At 38.2% G+C, this 15,141-nt stretch overlaps 1 protein-coding gene across 5 annotated transcripts; it reads left to right on the forward strand.

Annotated features, from left to right (window-relative positions):
• Positions 1-695: 695 nt before the first annotated feature.
• On the forward strand, positions 696-14,583 carry LOC131321996 (kinesin-like protein KIN-12C). Of its 5 annotated transcripts, none has more exons than XM_058353069.1 (35): positions 696-1,460; positions 1,554-1,709; positions 1,821-1,904; positions 1,987-2,106; positions 2,186-2,299; positions 2,388-2,480; positions 2,563-2,723; positions 2,866-2,940; positions 3,233-3,320; positions 3,429-3,487; positions 3,592-3,655; positions 3,746-3,811; positions 3,881-4,027; positions 4,109-4,213; positions 4,381-4,616; positions 4,708-4,777; positions 4,876-4,935; positions 5,021-5,079; positions 5,534-5,594; positions 5,679-5,738; positions 6,225-8,402; positions 8,585-9,874; positions 9,956-10,063; positions 10,305-10,471; positions 10,559-10,646; positions 10,748-10,822; positions 11,168-11,407; positions 11,865-11,963; positions 12,081-12,155; positions 12,227-12,285; positions 13,145-13,256; positions 13,400-13,510; positions 13,630-13,792; positions 13,887-14,164; positions 14,339-14,583. In XM_058353069.1, the coding sequence occupies exons 1-33, from the start codon at positions 963-965 to the stop codon at positions 13,756-13,758; spliced, it is 7,107 nt and encodes a 2,368-aa protein (XP_058209052.1). In that variant the 5' UTR covers positions 696-962; the 3' UTR covers positions 13,759-13,792; positions 13,887-14,164; positions 14,339-14,583. The 5 variants fall into 5 exon arrangements, with proteins under 5 accessions (XP_058209052.1, XP_058209051.1, XP_058209054.1 ...); XM_058353068.1 differs by having other exon boundaries at positions 13,887-14,040; XM_058353071.1 differs by having other exon boundaries at positions 6,243-8,402; positions 13,887-14,040.
• Positions 14,584-15,141: the final 558 nt, after the last annotated feature.

Genomic DNA, 15,141 nt, shown 5'->3' on the forward strand with positions numbered 1-15,141 from the left:
TCAAATTTTACCGCCCATTTGGAGAGTGAGAAATATATGGTGAACAAAATTAGAACAAATGATGATACTTTCACTCACTCGGATAAATAAAAGAGATGAAAAATGATAAGGAATTAAATAAAAGAAGATGATTTTGATGAGATTTGATGAGAAACACAAACATTTATTTTCTCTCTATTGCTCATAATCTAAGAGAAAAAATATTCCATGCTCTTAGAACAATTGCTCGAGAGACAGTCCCACCATACATTATTGTATTCACTTAAAAAAACATGAACCTGATATTAATATGTGGCAAGAAAGACTCCTGAAACATCGCTATAGGAGAATGAAATAGTACCTTCAAAGTTAAGGTGGCGTTTCCGCTAAACTAGAAATTGTGGACACCTTCTTGTCGCTACTTTGTAGTCAAGTTATTTTTACTTAACGATATGTAAAAAACTTTTTTGTACTGCTTGGGGCCTTGGAGAAAGAAAATATATTTTGTGTTTTAGTTTAGTGAAAACGACTTAACTAAAAACAATAAGTTACAGAGATAGTGGAAGTGGAAACAAGGCCAAGATGTCTTCTAGAAACAGAGATTTGGGGGTCATTGTGAGAATTACTAGACGTTAGGGGGTATTCCTCAATTAGCTACATTTTCAATTTGAAAACGGGCGGACTTTCTTTTACTCCATCTGCCATCGTAGTGTTCTTTACATCTGACACTGATATAAGCTTCAGAGCTTTTCTCTCTTTCTTTTCACAATACAGATTCCTCAAATCTCGAAACATCACCACTGTTATGGCAATCACGCCTTCATCTTCATCATCATTATCACAATCATTACCATTACCATTACCATCATCATCTCATTGATTGACCAATTCCATCAAACCCTCTTTGATTCAGTACTATGCGTTAGGGTTACTCCATCTCTGAGTAACACCGAACTTCTTCTGCTCAAATTAGAAGCCCATCAATGTCTAAGGACAACTCTTCCGACCGATTCCTCTTTTCGAAGACCGCACGAAACGAAGGAAACGAGAATGACTTCGAAACCGAACCGAGTGCAACTCATTTCCCCCCTCCGAGAACACCTCTCAACTCAATTCCAGATCCCTCTCAGTACCACCGAGAAACTCAAGACCCCGATTTCGAGTCCAAGGATAAACTGGGGAGTACCCGAGCAAACCCTAGGATTTTCGCGACTCCTAGGGTTTATGGCAGGGGAAAAGCACAATCAGAGCCTAACTCCGTGCAAACTACTCCCGTGAGGAGTGTTTATAGGGTTTCGAATGTTGGATCAACGTCGGGGAATTTTGGTGTGTCAAGGGCTCCTCAGTATTCTGGAGCTAGAGGAGGGAGTTTTTCTAGGGTTTCTAGAGGGATTCCACTTTTGAATTCTGAGCAGTCCATTGAAATCCCACATTTCGAGCTGGTGGAAGATCCTTATTTCTGGAGGGATCACAATGTGCAGGTTGTATTATTGTGTTTTTATTAATCGTGCATGATTTTAGACTTTTAGTGCTGTTAGTATCTTAAGTCCGTTTCTTCAATGTTGGGTATACAGGTTTTGATACGGATTAGACCGCTGAATAATACGGAGATGGTATCTCAAGGTTATGGCCAGTGCTTGAGGCAAGAGAGTGCGCAGACGTTAGTATGGCTTGGCCATCCCGAAGCCAGATTTACTTTTGATCACATAGCATGCGAAACGATATCACAGGTACTATTTCAATTACATGCATGCAAACACATCTAGACAAACAAATTATGATGCATTAGATAAAGTTCATGTGGATTGTAATCTGATTTGTCAAATGAGTATTTTATGTAGGAAAAGCTCTTCAGGGTTGCTGGATTGCCCATGGTGGATAATTGCATGTCTGGGTATAATAGCTGTATGTTTGCTTACGGGCAGGTATCCCCTAACAGAAAAATTTGTTCATTCTGTCATTGTAATGTATAATGCCATAGATTTTGAGGTCGATGTTGTGTTGCAGACGGGTAGTGGGAAAACACATACCATGATGGGTGAGATATGTCAGATGGATGGCAAGCTCAATGAAGATTGTGGCATTACTCCTCGTATTTTTGAGTATTTGTTCACAAGGATTAGTGAGGTTAATATATAACTAGTCAATGAGTAGCAATTAGTTTCAACTTTCATGTGCTCCTTTATAACTACGATCAATTGTCTAGGAAGAGGAGGGCAGAAGGGATGAAAGACTGAACTACAGCTGCAAATGTTCCTTTCTTGAGATATACAATGAGCAAATAACAGACCTCCTGGAGCCTTCATCAAGCAATCTTCAAGTAATTTTTTTGTTCTTGGTGTTCATTTCCAGGATTTTCGTATTACATTTATGCACAATGAGACATACAAATTGCTTTCATTCTATAGCTCAGAGAAGACCTAAAGAAAGGGGTATATGTTGAAAACCTTACAGAACATAGTGTGAACACTGTTGACGATGTTCTCAAGCTTCTGTTACAGGTGTGACTGAATAATGAACATTTGTCTTCTACTATTACGTGTTAGAGCGTTTAATTGATGTATTCTTTTTAAATCTATACAGGGTGCTGCGAATAGGAAAATTGCAGCAACCTATATGAATAGTGAGAGCAGCCGGTCTCATAGCGTCTTCACATGCACAATCGAAAGCCACTGGGAGAAAGACTCTACTACCCACATTAGGTTTGGAAGGTTGAATTTAGTAGATCTAGCTGGTTCAGAAAGGTATGCATCAATTTTGAAATCTGAACACCTCAGTTCATTGTGTTTCTTGGCTGTACTTGTTTTCTTATTCTTTTTCTGTCGTTGGCATGTGTGCATGGGGCGAATTGATTCTGTGCTGAACTCACTCTGTCCGTTTGATTAGGCAGAAGAGCTCTGGGGCAGAAGGAGATCGTTTGAAAGAAGCGGTGAATATAAACAAATCGTTGTCAACTCTTGGGTAATAGACCAAAAACCTGCCTGGAGTTTGTAACTTTTGTTGCTCCAAAAAAAAGATAGGAGGCTGCAGTAACTTCCAATGTTTGTTTTCCCTATCTATGCATGCACTTTCAATCCTGTTTATGGCCCCAGTTGTCCTATCTTCATGAGTTGAGATGCTATGTTCTAAAGAATAAAGGAAACTCAACTCAGCACGACTTAATCCAAATTATCTGTGACATTTGTTAATATGCATGAGAGTTTTAGATCTTGTCATTACTTAACTGTAACATCTCATTGTTTTGTGATTGTAGCCTGGTGATAATGTCTTTGGTGGATGTAGCACACGGGAAACATAGACATGTACCGTACAGAGATTCCAGATTAACATTTCTCCTTCAGGTTACATAATAAAGCTCTTGTCTATAAGATGGCATCTACGTAATAAATTTTATGGTTCCTAATGTCATGATATAACTCAAACTGCATAGTGTTCCTCTTTAAATGCAGGATTCTCTTGGTGGGAACTCGAAGACAACTATTATTGCAAATGTTAGCCCATCTATTTGGTCTGTGCTAAAAAACAAGTTTGCTCCACATGGATATTTTGTTGGTTTCGTACTTCTGTTTTGCTTGATTTTTTTTTATTAATTACTTTACAACATATATGCAGTTCTGCAAATGAGACATTGAGCACTTTGAAGTTTGCTCAGCGTGCCAAACTTATACAGAACAATGTACAGCCTTTTAACTCATGTTTTTTTTGTTTTTTCTCAATACATGATGCTTGCCACCTTCGTTGCTTGACTTTCCTTGTAACTATTTAGGCTAAAGTAAATGAAGATGCTTCAGGCAATGTAACAGCATTGCAGAGGCAAATCCAGCAGTTACAGGTAAATCCACAGTTTTTTGCACAATGTCCACATGTCAATTTCACTGAGGCATTTATCTCTTTCAAACAGGGCCAGTTGTCCTTTTTAATGGAACATTACAACGTTTCGAAGCCTGTTTCGAATTTTGTGCCAAAGTTACAACAATCTAACTTGGGTCATTCATTAGAGGGAAACATGTGTGATGATCATAACACACAAATGGCTGGGAACAGGAAGGTAATCTTCAGGTCTACTCTGATGGGTTATTTGTTCATGTTCTATGGGTTGTGCAGCCATATACTAATTTATATGTTGCAGATGGTTTGTTTGGAGGCTACATTAGTTGGTGCCCTCAGGAGAGAGAAATTGGCTGAGACTGCAGCAAGGAGATTGGATGCTGAGATTGAACAAATGAACCGCTTAGTATGTCTAGCTATTACAAAAGCTTGGTTTTGTTTTAACTTCATTCAAGAAACTTAGAAATTGGAGTAGCCATGATCTGTGACTACTGTGTTTCTACCTAAAATCAAACCCAGATGTGGCATCTTGTAGGATTTACCAATTTATTTCTGTTGTGGATCCTATTGCAGGCTCAGCAAAGGGAAGAGGATGCCCAGCGTGCAAAAATGATATTAAGGTTCCGAGAGGAAAAAATAAAAAGACTAGAGTTGTTTGCAGATGGTCTACTCTCTGCTGACAAGTATCTTATGGAGGAAAACAATATTCTAAAAGAGGAGATTCAGCTGCTTCAAGGAAGGATTGATAGGAATCCGGAGTTGACCCGGTTTGCGTTGGAGAACGTTAGACTCCTGAACCAGATAAGATTGTAATGCTCATGAGTCACAAATACGTTGATAACGTTTTTAATGAGTTTCTCCATTCCCTTCCTCAATGCTGCTTGTTGCTGTTTCTACTAGGTTTCAAGAATTTTATAAACAAGGAGAGCGAGAAAAATTGCTTGCTGAAATTTCAGAATTGCGTAATCAGGTTTTGGGAGATTCCTTCTTTGGATTTTTGCTTTCTTATTCAACAACTAGGATAATTACATCCAGTTATGGATAGACTAAAAAATATTGATTTTGCAGCTTTTGGAAACTCTTCAAGGAAACTATGGCATGCATAAATTTGTGTACGGAACAGAGCAGGTTTGGAATGCAATATCCAGCCAATACCATAAGTTGGTTCTGAACATTTGTTATCTTTTGATCTCTTATCATCAAAAAATTGCAGGATAATGATGCTATAAAGGAGGTGGAAGACTGCAAGAACATGAACTCCAAACTTATGAGGTATGCTTTGCTAAATCTTTTTTAGGTATTGTATACGTAAGTTAGGTGTTGATGCCTCCTTCCCATTTTGCTGTGGGGAAGCTGACAAGTTGCCTGTCCATCAATTCTCTAATTTTTTTTTTTCAATTCAAAAGTACGCAATTAATTCACATGAATCAATTGAATGAAACCCTTGTTATATGGTTGATGCAAATGATTAGATTACTTTTGTGCATTTGATTTTGAGAAGTTCAATTCACATGAGCACTGTCGGTGGCCTTAGCATCTGAACTCTCGATAGAGTACTTCCTTTCTAAACTTTTTTTCCCATAGAATGAACAAGTAGAAACGGTTCTGCGTAATGTTTATTTCAGCTTTATGATTTCATAGGGAATACCTATAGAAGGGTTTTGATGCTTATGAGCAGCATTGACAAATTCTTTTGGATTTCTTATTCAAATCTTTATGTCTGCAGGGAAGTTGATGAATTACGAGAAGAACTGAGAAAATACTGTCACCAAGCTGTATGTGGTTCAGTAAGGGTAGCTTATAAGTTGCTCAAGAACTGTTTTTTTGGTTTTTTTTCCCATGGTGGTTTATGCCTTTTGCTTCCTTTGTAGGCTGCAGATTTCTTAGTCAAGTATCCAGAGGAACTCAAGCAAACAGATACATGTTCAGTGGTAAGAAGATAGATTACTCCTGTGTTCTTTGATATGTTTTTTTTTCCTTTTTCCTCAGTTGTTCTTGCATTTCTTCTTCTTTTCCTGTCTTGTTCATATTCATAAGTCAAAGTGGGTTTTTATTGCAGTCTATTTCTTAAAATTACATTGCTTCAATAGCCTGGGTTTCTTGTGGTTTATACTTTTTTTTTTCCAGACAAAGAAACAAAAATATACATGTGTTTGTAGCTACTTGACAATTATATGCATGAACTGCTATCCATTATTCAATACCAATTTACTAGGAAAATATTTCATTTTCTGTAATCAAGGATATAATTTCAGTTACGAAGTTGAATGAATGATCCATGAATTTTGATGATTTATTGGTGATGACGCAAATGGATAGATGATAATTCCTTACGAATCTGCAATAATGGTTCTGTTGCATTATGGATTCTGGGGGTCTATCTTTTTTTTTTAATCTTCGTGATTTTGGTCATTAAGTTGTCAGGTCTGTTACAGGTCGAAACTGTATCAAACAGAAGTGATTCAGGAGATGAGATGGCATCTTGCAATCAGCAAGAGGGTGAAGTTCTAAATTACAGTGACAAGAAGATCGGTGATGCCTTTGTTATGCGGTCTAGTTGCCCTCAAGAAGAGTTATTGCATGCAAGATCCTTGATTGAAACAATGGAATCCGAGCAGGTCCGTCTGATCAAAGAGCTGCAGCTTATGCAGGAGGAGAATTGTATATACCGGGAAATCCTAAGCAATAAGGACCTGATAGACAGAGAATCTGTGCTTAAGCTTGAAAACTTCTGCAAGGAGAAAAGTGATTTTGAAAATAAAAGAGAGGCTGTTGATATGGGAAACAGCAACGATATCAGGTCAGTGTCTTTGCAAGCTAAGTTGGACAAGATGATCAAGGAACTTGACGAGGCTCGGTCACTTAATTGCCAATATCAAGAGGATCAAGTAACGCAGCTATCTTGGAAGCACCAAACTGAATTAGTCTGTGAACAAGTTGAGATGGAAACAGCTAAAACAATTCTTCATTTACAGGAAGAGGTGGCTGCCCTTCAGTCAGAACTTGAGAAGAGATTATGTTACACGGCTGAAGAAAATATGAGACTGAGAGACAAAGTAGCAGCTAGAGAGGATGAAATTAGGGTGGTGTCGATGGAGTGGGAAAGGGCAACTTTGGAGCTAACAAGCTTTCTTATAGAGGGCTCTAAATCCCTCAAAGATGCCTCCGGCCAGATAGAAAGCATTGCTTGTTCATTTCCTCATGAAAATGTTTGTCTTGGTGAACAGGTTGAGAGGGCTGCTAAAGTTTGTGTTGAAAAAGAAGTAACAATTCTACTACTACATAAAAGCCTGGAGGATGCGCGAATGTTGGTATTGGAAATGGAGCAGAAGTTAAAGTCCCTTAAGGGAGCAACAGTGGCTTTAACTGAAGCTCAGCAGCATGATAATGATGCAAGCATCAAGGAGGCAATTCAGTTGTCTATGCTGTTGAATTCTGATGTCAACATGATTGATATGTTAGAGAACAAACTAACATACAAGGAGGATCCTTGTACTGAAGCAGAAAACGATGCTAATGGTGTATTCTCGGGGGAGAACAGGCTCTCTGATTGTGCAGAGGTTTTTCTCAGAAACAATTCTGAACAAGATATTTCCGTGTTAAAAACTGCTATTTCCTCTGGAGTAGGAAACCAACAAATTTGTGAGATGAAGGCTCATGAAAATGGTTTAGCCCTAGATGATATGAAAGGTCCACTTGAGCTGGCAAGGGTGGTACTGTTGGAAAGTACGGATGTTATTTACACATGTTGTGCTGACACTGAAATTTATTTATCAGCCCTCCAGAGTGACGTTCACGAGGCTTCTTCTCTTTATAGGGAGTTGGTTCAGGGCTTTGTGGAAAATATTCACGAGATGAGGAAGAACTTTGTGGAGTTAAAGGAAAATTGTAGAAATTGTAGATTGCAGAGGGTGGAAATTCCATCAAGTGAAGAAAAGATCCCAGAGCAGGAAAACCAGTATTTTCTGCTACAGAAAATAAGAGACGAACTCTCTGAAACAAATGACAGACTGAATACAATAAGAGGTTGCATTTTCAAATTATGGACTACACATGATTCCTCAGTTAGAGCTGAAGATTTAGTAGAAGAATTAGATACATGGAGTGCTGTTTGTTCTACTTCAGGCTCTGATCCTTCAGCTGAATCTGTTGCTCCAGAAAAGAGTTTATATGGATCTTCATCTACTTGCTGCAATGTTTATCTTGGAGAAATAAGTGAACAAGAGCTAGACCTTGAAGGAAGCTCAACATCTTCCACTGATGTTAATGAATTACAGAAGTCCTCAGGGCTTATCAAGAGTTCGATTCATGACAAATCAACAAAACTGCATTTGAAAGAAGAACTCAAGAAAGCCAACGATGCTTTCAATGACGTAAATGTTCAGTTTGCAGCACTTTTCCAGACGACAGAAATTGGAGATTGGTCTAACACAGGTGTATGTTTCCAGGAATCACCTGGTTTTGTGAATGGTAATAAGAAGCATATGGTTAGCAGAGGATTTAATCAGCACAAAAAATTGGAGGTGAGTCCAGAGCTCCAAGCTTTTGAGTTGATAATGCGGGAAGCAGAAGCAGGCTATTACAATGTGAGAGAGGTAATAACTATATATGACTTGCACATGCAAATCCTCTTCATAAATTACACATAAATTCATGGCGAACGCATAGTTCCATTTCTTTTCCATTTATATTTGTAATCAGCCTAATTAATTTGAAGCTCCTGTAAACATCATTAGAGAGATCACAGATCTTTTCTTTTCTGTGTTTAAACATGCAGCTCATCAGTCATCAAAAAATAAGTCAGGCCAGTAGCTTCTTCACCAAATTTGAGGAAGCCCATGCAACTATGAAAGAAGCTGATGTCATGCTAAATGCTTTGCTGAAGGCAAATCAAAATGCAAAAGAATTGACTGGTGTGTGGAAACAAGCAGGTGAAGAATTGATGGTGGAGAAAGAAGGCTTGATTAAAGAAATTGAACAACTAAAAGTGTTTATCTGTTTGAAAGATGGAGAGACTGAAATGCTGCAGGATCAGATTCATTACAATTTGCAAGAAGTAGAAAATTCAGTATCCCTACTTGAAGAGTCTTTTCTGCGCATGCAAAGAGATGTGGAGGAAATGTTCAAGGTCATATATTCCGATTCATTAACAATGGCAAAGGACATACTACACTGCTTTTGCAACTCAAGATCATCCTTGGAAGACATTTGCTCTGAGACAATGGGGCAAGGATTCGCCCCACTGAGACTGCACCAGTACCATGTTGGAAAATCTCCCAATCTCAGTAGAGATCCTGGCTTCCATGAAGCCCGACTCCAAGAAAGATGTCTAGTAATGAATACATCGGTAAGTGAACCTACCACTGTCGTCAATGGTGTGAGATGCGTAGAGGAAGGAGATCAAAGTACACTTTCCAAAAAGTTGGAAAGTAGAGAGTCATCTCCAGCTGATGATGATCTTATGGATGAAAATTTGTTCCTAAAGAAAGAGTTAGAGCGGAAAGAAGAAGTATTGAAGGGTTTGCTTTTTGATTTTAGCTTGTTGCAAGAATCAGCTTCCACCATAAAGGACATGAAAGATGAATCTGAAAAACTAATTGTTGTTTTAAGCCAAGTGCAGCAAGAGTTACAAATGAAAACAAATCAGCTCAATGACGTGCTGGTTCAGAACACAAAACTAGAAGATCGTTTGGTTGATACCGAAACTGCTCTATTTATCTCAGATTCTCATCTTGAGCAAGCTAAAGGAACAGTTGACATTTTATCAAACCAAATTGCTGAGTTGAGAATGCTCTTGGAGGATCTTTACCTCGGAAAATCAGAAGTTGAGGTCCAATTGGAAGAACAGAGGGAGGTTGTCAAAAGTTTAGAAGAAGAAATTCTCCGAATCAATTCTTCGTCGGAGACAAAACTAGTTTCTTCAATTGAAGATATGGAAGATGATTTGAAGAGTGTCACCATTGAGAGAGACCATCTCCGAGAACAGGTTGGCTCCCTGCAAGATAGGCTTGAACTGGCTTATTCTTTAGTTGATGAAAATGAAGCTATAACTGTTGAAGCCCGACAGGTATGAACAATTGAAGAACTATGACAATTGTAGTTAAATTTATTTTTTCCACTTCTCCTAAACTTGGAATGTTTCTTCCAGGAATCAGAAGCATGTAAAGTATATGCTGAGCAAAAGGAAGAGGAGGTTAAGATTTTAGAACGTTCTGTCCAGGAGCTTGAGTGTACCGTCAATGTTTTGGAGAAAAAGGTAGATTCTTTTCATAGATAAGATCTGAGGCTTGTAGATGAGTGATACACTGACAAGTTTTCTGAAAACCTCTCTGTACAATCCTGGTTCTTGGATGCCTAGATTCAGTTGGCTTTCCATGAATTGTGTGCCCTGTGATGGAAAAGAGCTTTCTAATTTCCTTTTAGAGTTATTTGACACAGATTTCTATCCTTTGCTTGTTTGTTTCTCAGCCAACCAAATTATGTGATTGCTGTCTTAGGTGAATGAAATGGAAGAGGAAGTAGAAAAACACAAGCTAACAAGAGATTCTCTTGAGTTTGAACTCCAAGCGCTTAAAGAGAGAATGCTAACAGTAGAAAACTTCACAGAAGTTATGGGTTCTGATAACTCGGATGTCGAGCAACAACCTGAAGATCAACTTTCTAGGTCAGAACTGATGCTTGCTTTCTTGGTACAAATGTCTTAGTTCCCTTTCATATTAATATTGGCGTCAAAGAAATGAATTTGTTGCAGGCAACTGCATAATAAATCCGTGGAACTTCACGAGGCAGTCAAGCGGATAAGACTTCTTGAAGAAGAAAAAGCAGAACAGTCTAAAGAGGTGCGGCTGCTATTTTTATGGAGTTGAATCTCATTGAAAGTGAAATTCCTAGCTGTACTATTAGATGTTTATTAACCTTATCTTGTGCTGTTCTCTCTCAGATGAAACAATGCAAAGAGTACATCTCTGAGCTAGTTTTGCATGCTGAAGCACAGGCATCACAGTATCAACACAAGGTAAAATGCCATATAGGAGACTCAGATTTCCCTCCCCCCACTTTTTCAGGCTCAGTTTACCTCTCACACTTGTCTATGTAACTCCGGGGATAGCTGGTCGATCATATGAATCTTGAATGAGTACAAAAATGACCCAACTCCTAATATTTGAGCTGCACTGATCAGTAATCATGGCATGATAACACTATTTTCTTCAAGAAAAAGCCACTCAAAGTGGACATAATGTCATTGATTGGTTGCTTAAGTCAGATAGGGGATATGCTGAGACTGGTCTGTTCACTTCAGGCAAAACATACCTTGTATTTAAACTTGATATATCCTAGCTGACCCACATCTTTTGAACAGTACAAGACCTTGGAGGATATGGTTCGTGATGTGAAAAGCGATGAACCAACTTTGACATCTGCAGCATTGTCATCAGAGAAAACAGAGAAAAGCTCAATGAGGCAAAGGGGTTCTAGCTCACCATTCAGATGCATTTCAAGTTTGGTTCAGCAGATGAACGTGGAGAAGGACCAGGAGTTGTCACAGGCCAGGTTTCGTATAGAAGAGCTAGAGGCATTGGCAGCTAGTAGGCAGAAAGAGGTAAAGTAGCTTCCGTCCATTATTTCCCCTCCCGAGAAGTCTTTTGCTTGCATTGCGATTGCCATATAATTTGTCCACAGTGTAGGTGATTAATTGTTCTTCTGAGTTTTGCCACCTTTTTATACCAAACCATCTAACAAGAATTTATTTCTTGTTTGATTTTGAAGTTTTCTAATGTTTTTCGATTAAAGAAAGTAACATATTTGAGGTTCCTTTGTAATTGAAAACTTGAAATTATTACTTCCTTATGGGATATAATTCAGATTTCTTGTTGAAATTGCTATAGTTTATTATTCTCCACAGTGAATGCCCTCTTGCAAATTTATTAAGTATTTTATTGCACAAATCCTATTACACTCTCTCTCTCTCTCTCCACTTAGACGATGTAAACACAATATTTCCCGGACAGCCGGGGATCTCTTGGTACATTGTATTAACTATATTGGTGTCGCCTCAGGTATGTATGCTGAATACCAGACTGGCTGCAGCAGAAAGCATGACACATGATGTTATTCGTGATTTACTTGGTGTTAAATTGGACATGACAAATTATGCAGTAAGTTTCAGGCTAGCATCTTAAAATTATTTTTTTTTGAAAGGGAAGCATCTTTAAATAGGATTGTTTGAAATTGCACTTCTCATTTGTCTGCATGATGCTTTCACTGAGTTGTAGAACTTGGTAGATCAATATCAGCTTCAAAAATTGATGGAAGACACACATCTACAAGCACAAGAGTCAATTGCAATGGTACGTTCACAAGCATTTGGAGTTCAATGTTTTATGGTTTAAATTTGGCTTACTTATTTAGTTTCTATTAGGAGCGAGAAATTCACGATCTTCGGAGGCAGATGAATGATTTAGTTGACGAAAGAGAGAGGTAAGTCAATCCCTACTACCTTGTCGCAGTGTACTTTTCCTCTTTTTTCCCGTATGTTCTATTAACCAATAAACCGGATCCATAGGTGATAGTTGATACTAATAAAATCATTTTCTTATGATTTACCCAAGATAGTTTACCCAAGATAGAAATCTGCATGTAGATGCAACGTTTACATGAGAAAATTGGATATTCCCTGTTCTGGCCAATAAGTACTTGGGCCAAAGTTTGAGCTAAAGAATTGAACTACAGATGGAATGACATTAAACAATTCTCCAGTCCACTCTCTAGTTAACGGGGCCACCATTACGGATTTGGGAAATGAGTGCTTCTATGTGTTTCTGTAGAGAGCATACTTGGCAATCGGTGCTGCAAAGGGAATGAAAATGAATGCAAAAGAGAATCAATTTCACATGGTCATTTTCTTGGTAGGTAAACGAGACAAAAACTGACGCCGAGTCGCCGACAGATGTCTATTTAGTTTGTTCTTTTTCTAACCCAACCAAAGAACATAAAGAATTTGGTTTCTTTCAGTTCCTTTCATTTTCCTCTTTCCCATTATTTTCTTATCCTTTCCGTTCAGTAATCAAAGACCCAGATATCACACTACTGTCTTGGTCTCTGGGGAGAATTAGCGTACAGAATTCATTTCTGATTATAGACCTGGTCACCTGGGTGATTGGAACTATTTATGATGTCTTTAACAGTTAATGTAATAAGTGGGGCTCTTTACTTATCTGGAAATAGTATAGTCATGAGGATAGACTGGAGTGCCTAGCTTTATGTCGGAACTACACTGACAATACAGTCATTCACATTCTAAATTTTAGGATAATTAGTCTGTGGGTTCTATTTTTAGATGCATTTCGGAAGTATATAGAAGACAAAATGATGTACTTGCTGCCGAAATCACTGTTGAACAACTACAAGAACGGGAGCAGTTGCTTGCCGCACAAAATGAAATGCTGAAGGTAATACTTCTGTGTAGACACTTCACTCCAACAACAGTAGCATCTTCATGTTTTGCTTTTTTGTAGCATCTTAATTTGAAATGCCAATAATTCAGCAAATCAAGACTTTCTTCAGCTTGCTGCTATTGCTATGTTTTCTTTAGGTGGACAATAGCAATTTGAAGAGGAGGATTGTGGAACTGGATGAGATGGTGAAGAAACTATTTGGAACGCAAAATGTACCTCTTCAAATTCAACAACAGAGGAAGAACAAGGCAGGATTTTAAATACATGTCTTTTCTGCCTGTTTTCATGCAACCAATGGAAATCCCTCTTCCCACTTCTAATAATAGTGACCTGTTTCTCATGTGCCAAAATTTCCTTGGTCCAATAGGAGAACTTGTTGAAGCAGCAGGATAGCACTGATCTTACCAGGCAATTGGCTAAGTCAGAAAAAATTATTTCCAGAGTGAATGACGAACTAGCTCAGTATCGTAGCTTTGAAAGGCAGAGACAGACTTGATGTATTGCATGTTATAGAAAGAAGAATGAGGCAAGTGACTTGTGTAATATGCTGGATGAACTTTATGCAAAAATAAAAATTTGTTTGATCTGGTCCTTTTTATGGAACCTCAAACTATTAACAGGAAGCAGAAGGTGCCAGGCTCATTCTAGTTAAACTGTATAGTGGGTATGCAGTCCAGTATAACTTTACTACTGAAAGAGAGTCAAGGCTAGAGCTTGGGAATGTGGAAGAGGAGACTGTTCGGATTGTTCTTCCAGTGCTCTTCCAGACTAACAAGAGGTGATTATCACTTCCTCTATTTTCCTGCCATTTCATTTTCGTGGGGTTCAGAACATTAGTTCCTGACCCAACAGAGTCAATTTATCGGGTAATGTGGTTCTATGCCAACGGGATGTCCAATCATGTAAGTATTGCTGCAGTTCACTGTTTCGTCATTTGGTTGAGTCAACTTCCAATTGCTTAGATGTGGATTATTACAATGGCCAATTATCAGCTTCTCAATGTCTGTTATTTCAAAGATTCCAGATATTACTGAGCAAACTGCTAGTAGCTAACTTTAATTCTTTGCTTGATGCAGATTGGACATTAATGTATTGTAAAGTGCATGCAAGTCACACGAATGCTCGGAGTTAATTTTCTTTTGCTGGCTCCGTGCAATTTTTTTTTTTCTTCTGTTTTTGAGTGAGTGAGGGGATAGTCATTTGTAAGCTTTTTGTTTTTGTTTTTTTTTTGTGTGTAGCATGGAGACATTTGCTGTATATTTCGCTTTTTTCTCACCAAACCAGTGAAAACGTGTTAATTCTTGGTTTGTTTCATCCCATTGGAAAACCAATTCAGTGTTCAGTTTCCTTAATTTGCAAAGCATGAAAAAATGAGTCAAAAAGGGTCTTCAATCATCAAAATCAACAAGTGAACAGTCCAGCACAAAAAAATGGAGAGAGAGATCATCATCAATTTTGTGTGAGAGAGAGAGATCATCGTCAATTTTGTCCAAGTCGAGAGTATACAACGTACCAAAAAGTGAACAAAATCATAACTGGTCAAGGATCTATATACAGGATTTATTGGAGCTATAGCTATAACTGTAGTGGCTTGTCCATTGAGGCTACTACACACGACCAGAAATTCTTCTTTGATCTAGGTATTATGATGCACTTGACTGATGATAATTTAATTTCTCAGTTCTCAATATGTTCTAGGATTTCCCAATCTTATGCCGTGCTTTAGCCATTGTTTGGTTTGAGGCAGTTAAAGAATGTGTGCACTATAGAGAAATGAAATAGGTGATTCTCTACGAAAATTGTTACTAGGTTGCGGTCATTAGCATAATTTCTTTGAATGTGTGATGTTTGTGTTTAGTTCCTAGAAAATTTGTGGCTA

This window comes from Rhododendron vialii, chromosome 4a (genome assembly GCF_030253575.1).
Source record: "Rhododendron vialii isolate Sample 1 chromosome 4a, ASM3025357v1".
NCBI classification, from domain to species: domain Eukaryota; kingdom Viridiplantae; phylum Streptophyta; class Magnoliopsida; order Ericales; family Ericaceae; genus Rhododendron; species Rhododendron vialii.

Excerpts from the sequence above, each read along its gene's own strand:
- LOC131321996 (XM_058353069.1), top strand. The coding sequence starts at position 963 with ATGTCTAAGGACAACTCTTCCGACCGATTCCTCTTTTCGAAGACCGCA. Across the intron at positions 10,647-10,747 it reads AAGCAGAACAGTCTAAAGAG|ATGAAACAATGCAAAGAGTA; the intron begins GTGCGGCTGCTA and ends GTTCTCTCTCAG. Across the intron at positions 11,964-12,080 it reads TGGACATGACAAATTATGCA|AACTTGGTAGATCAATATCA; the intron begins GTAAGTTTCAGG and ends ACTGAGTTGTAG.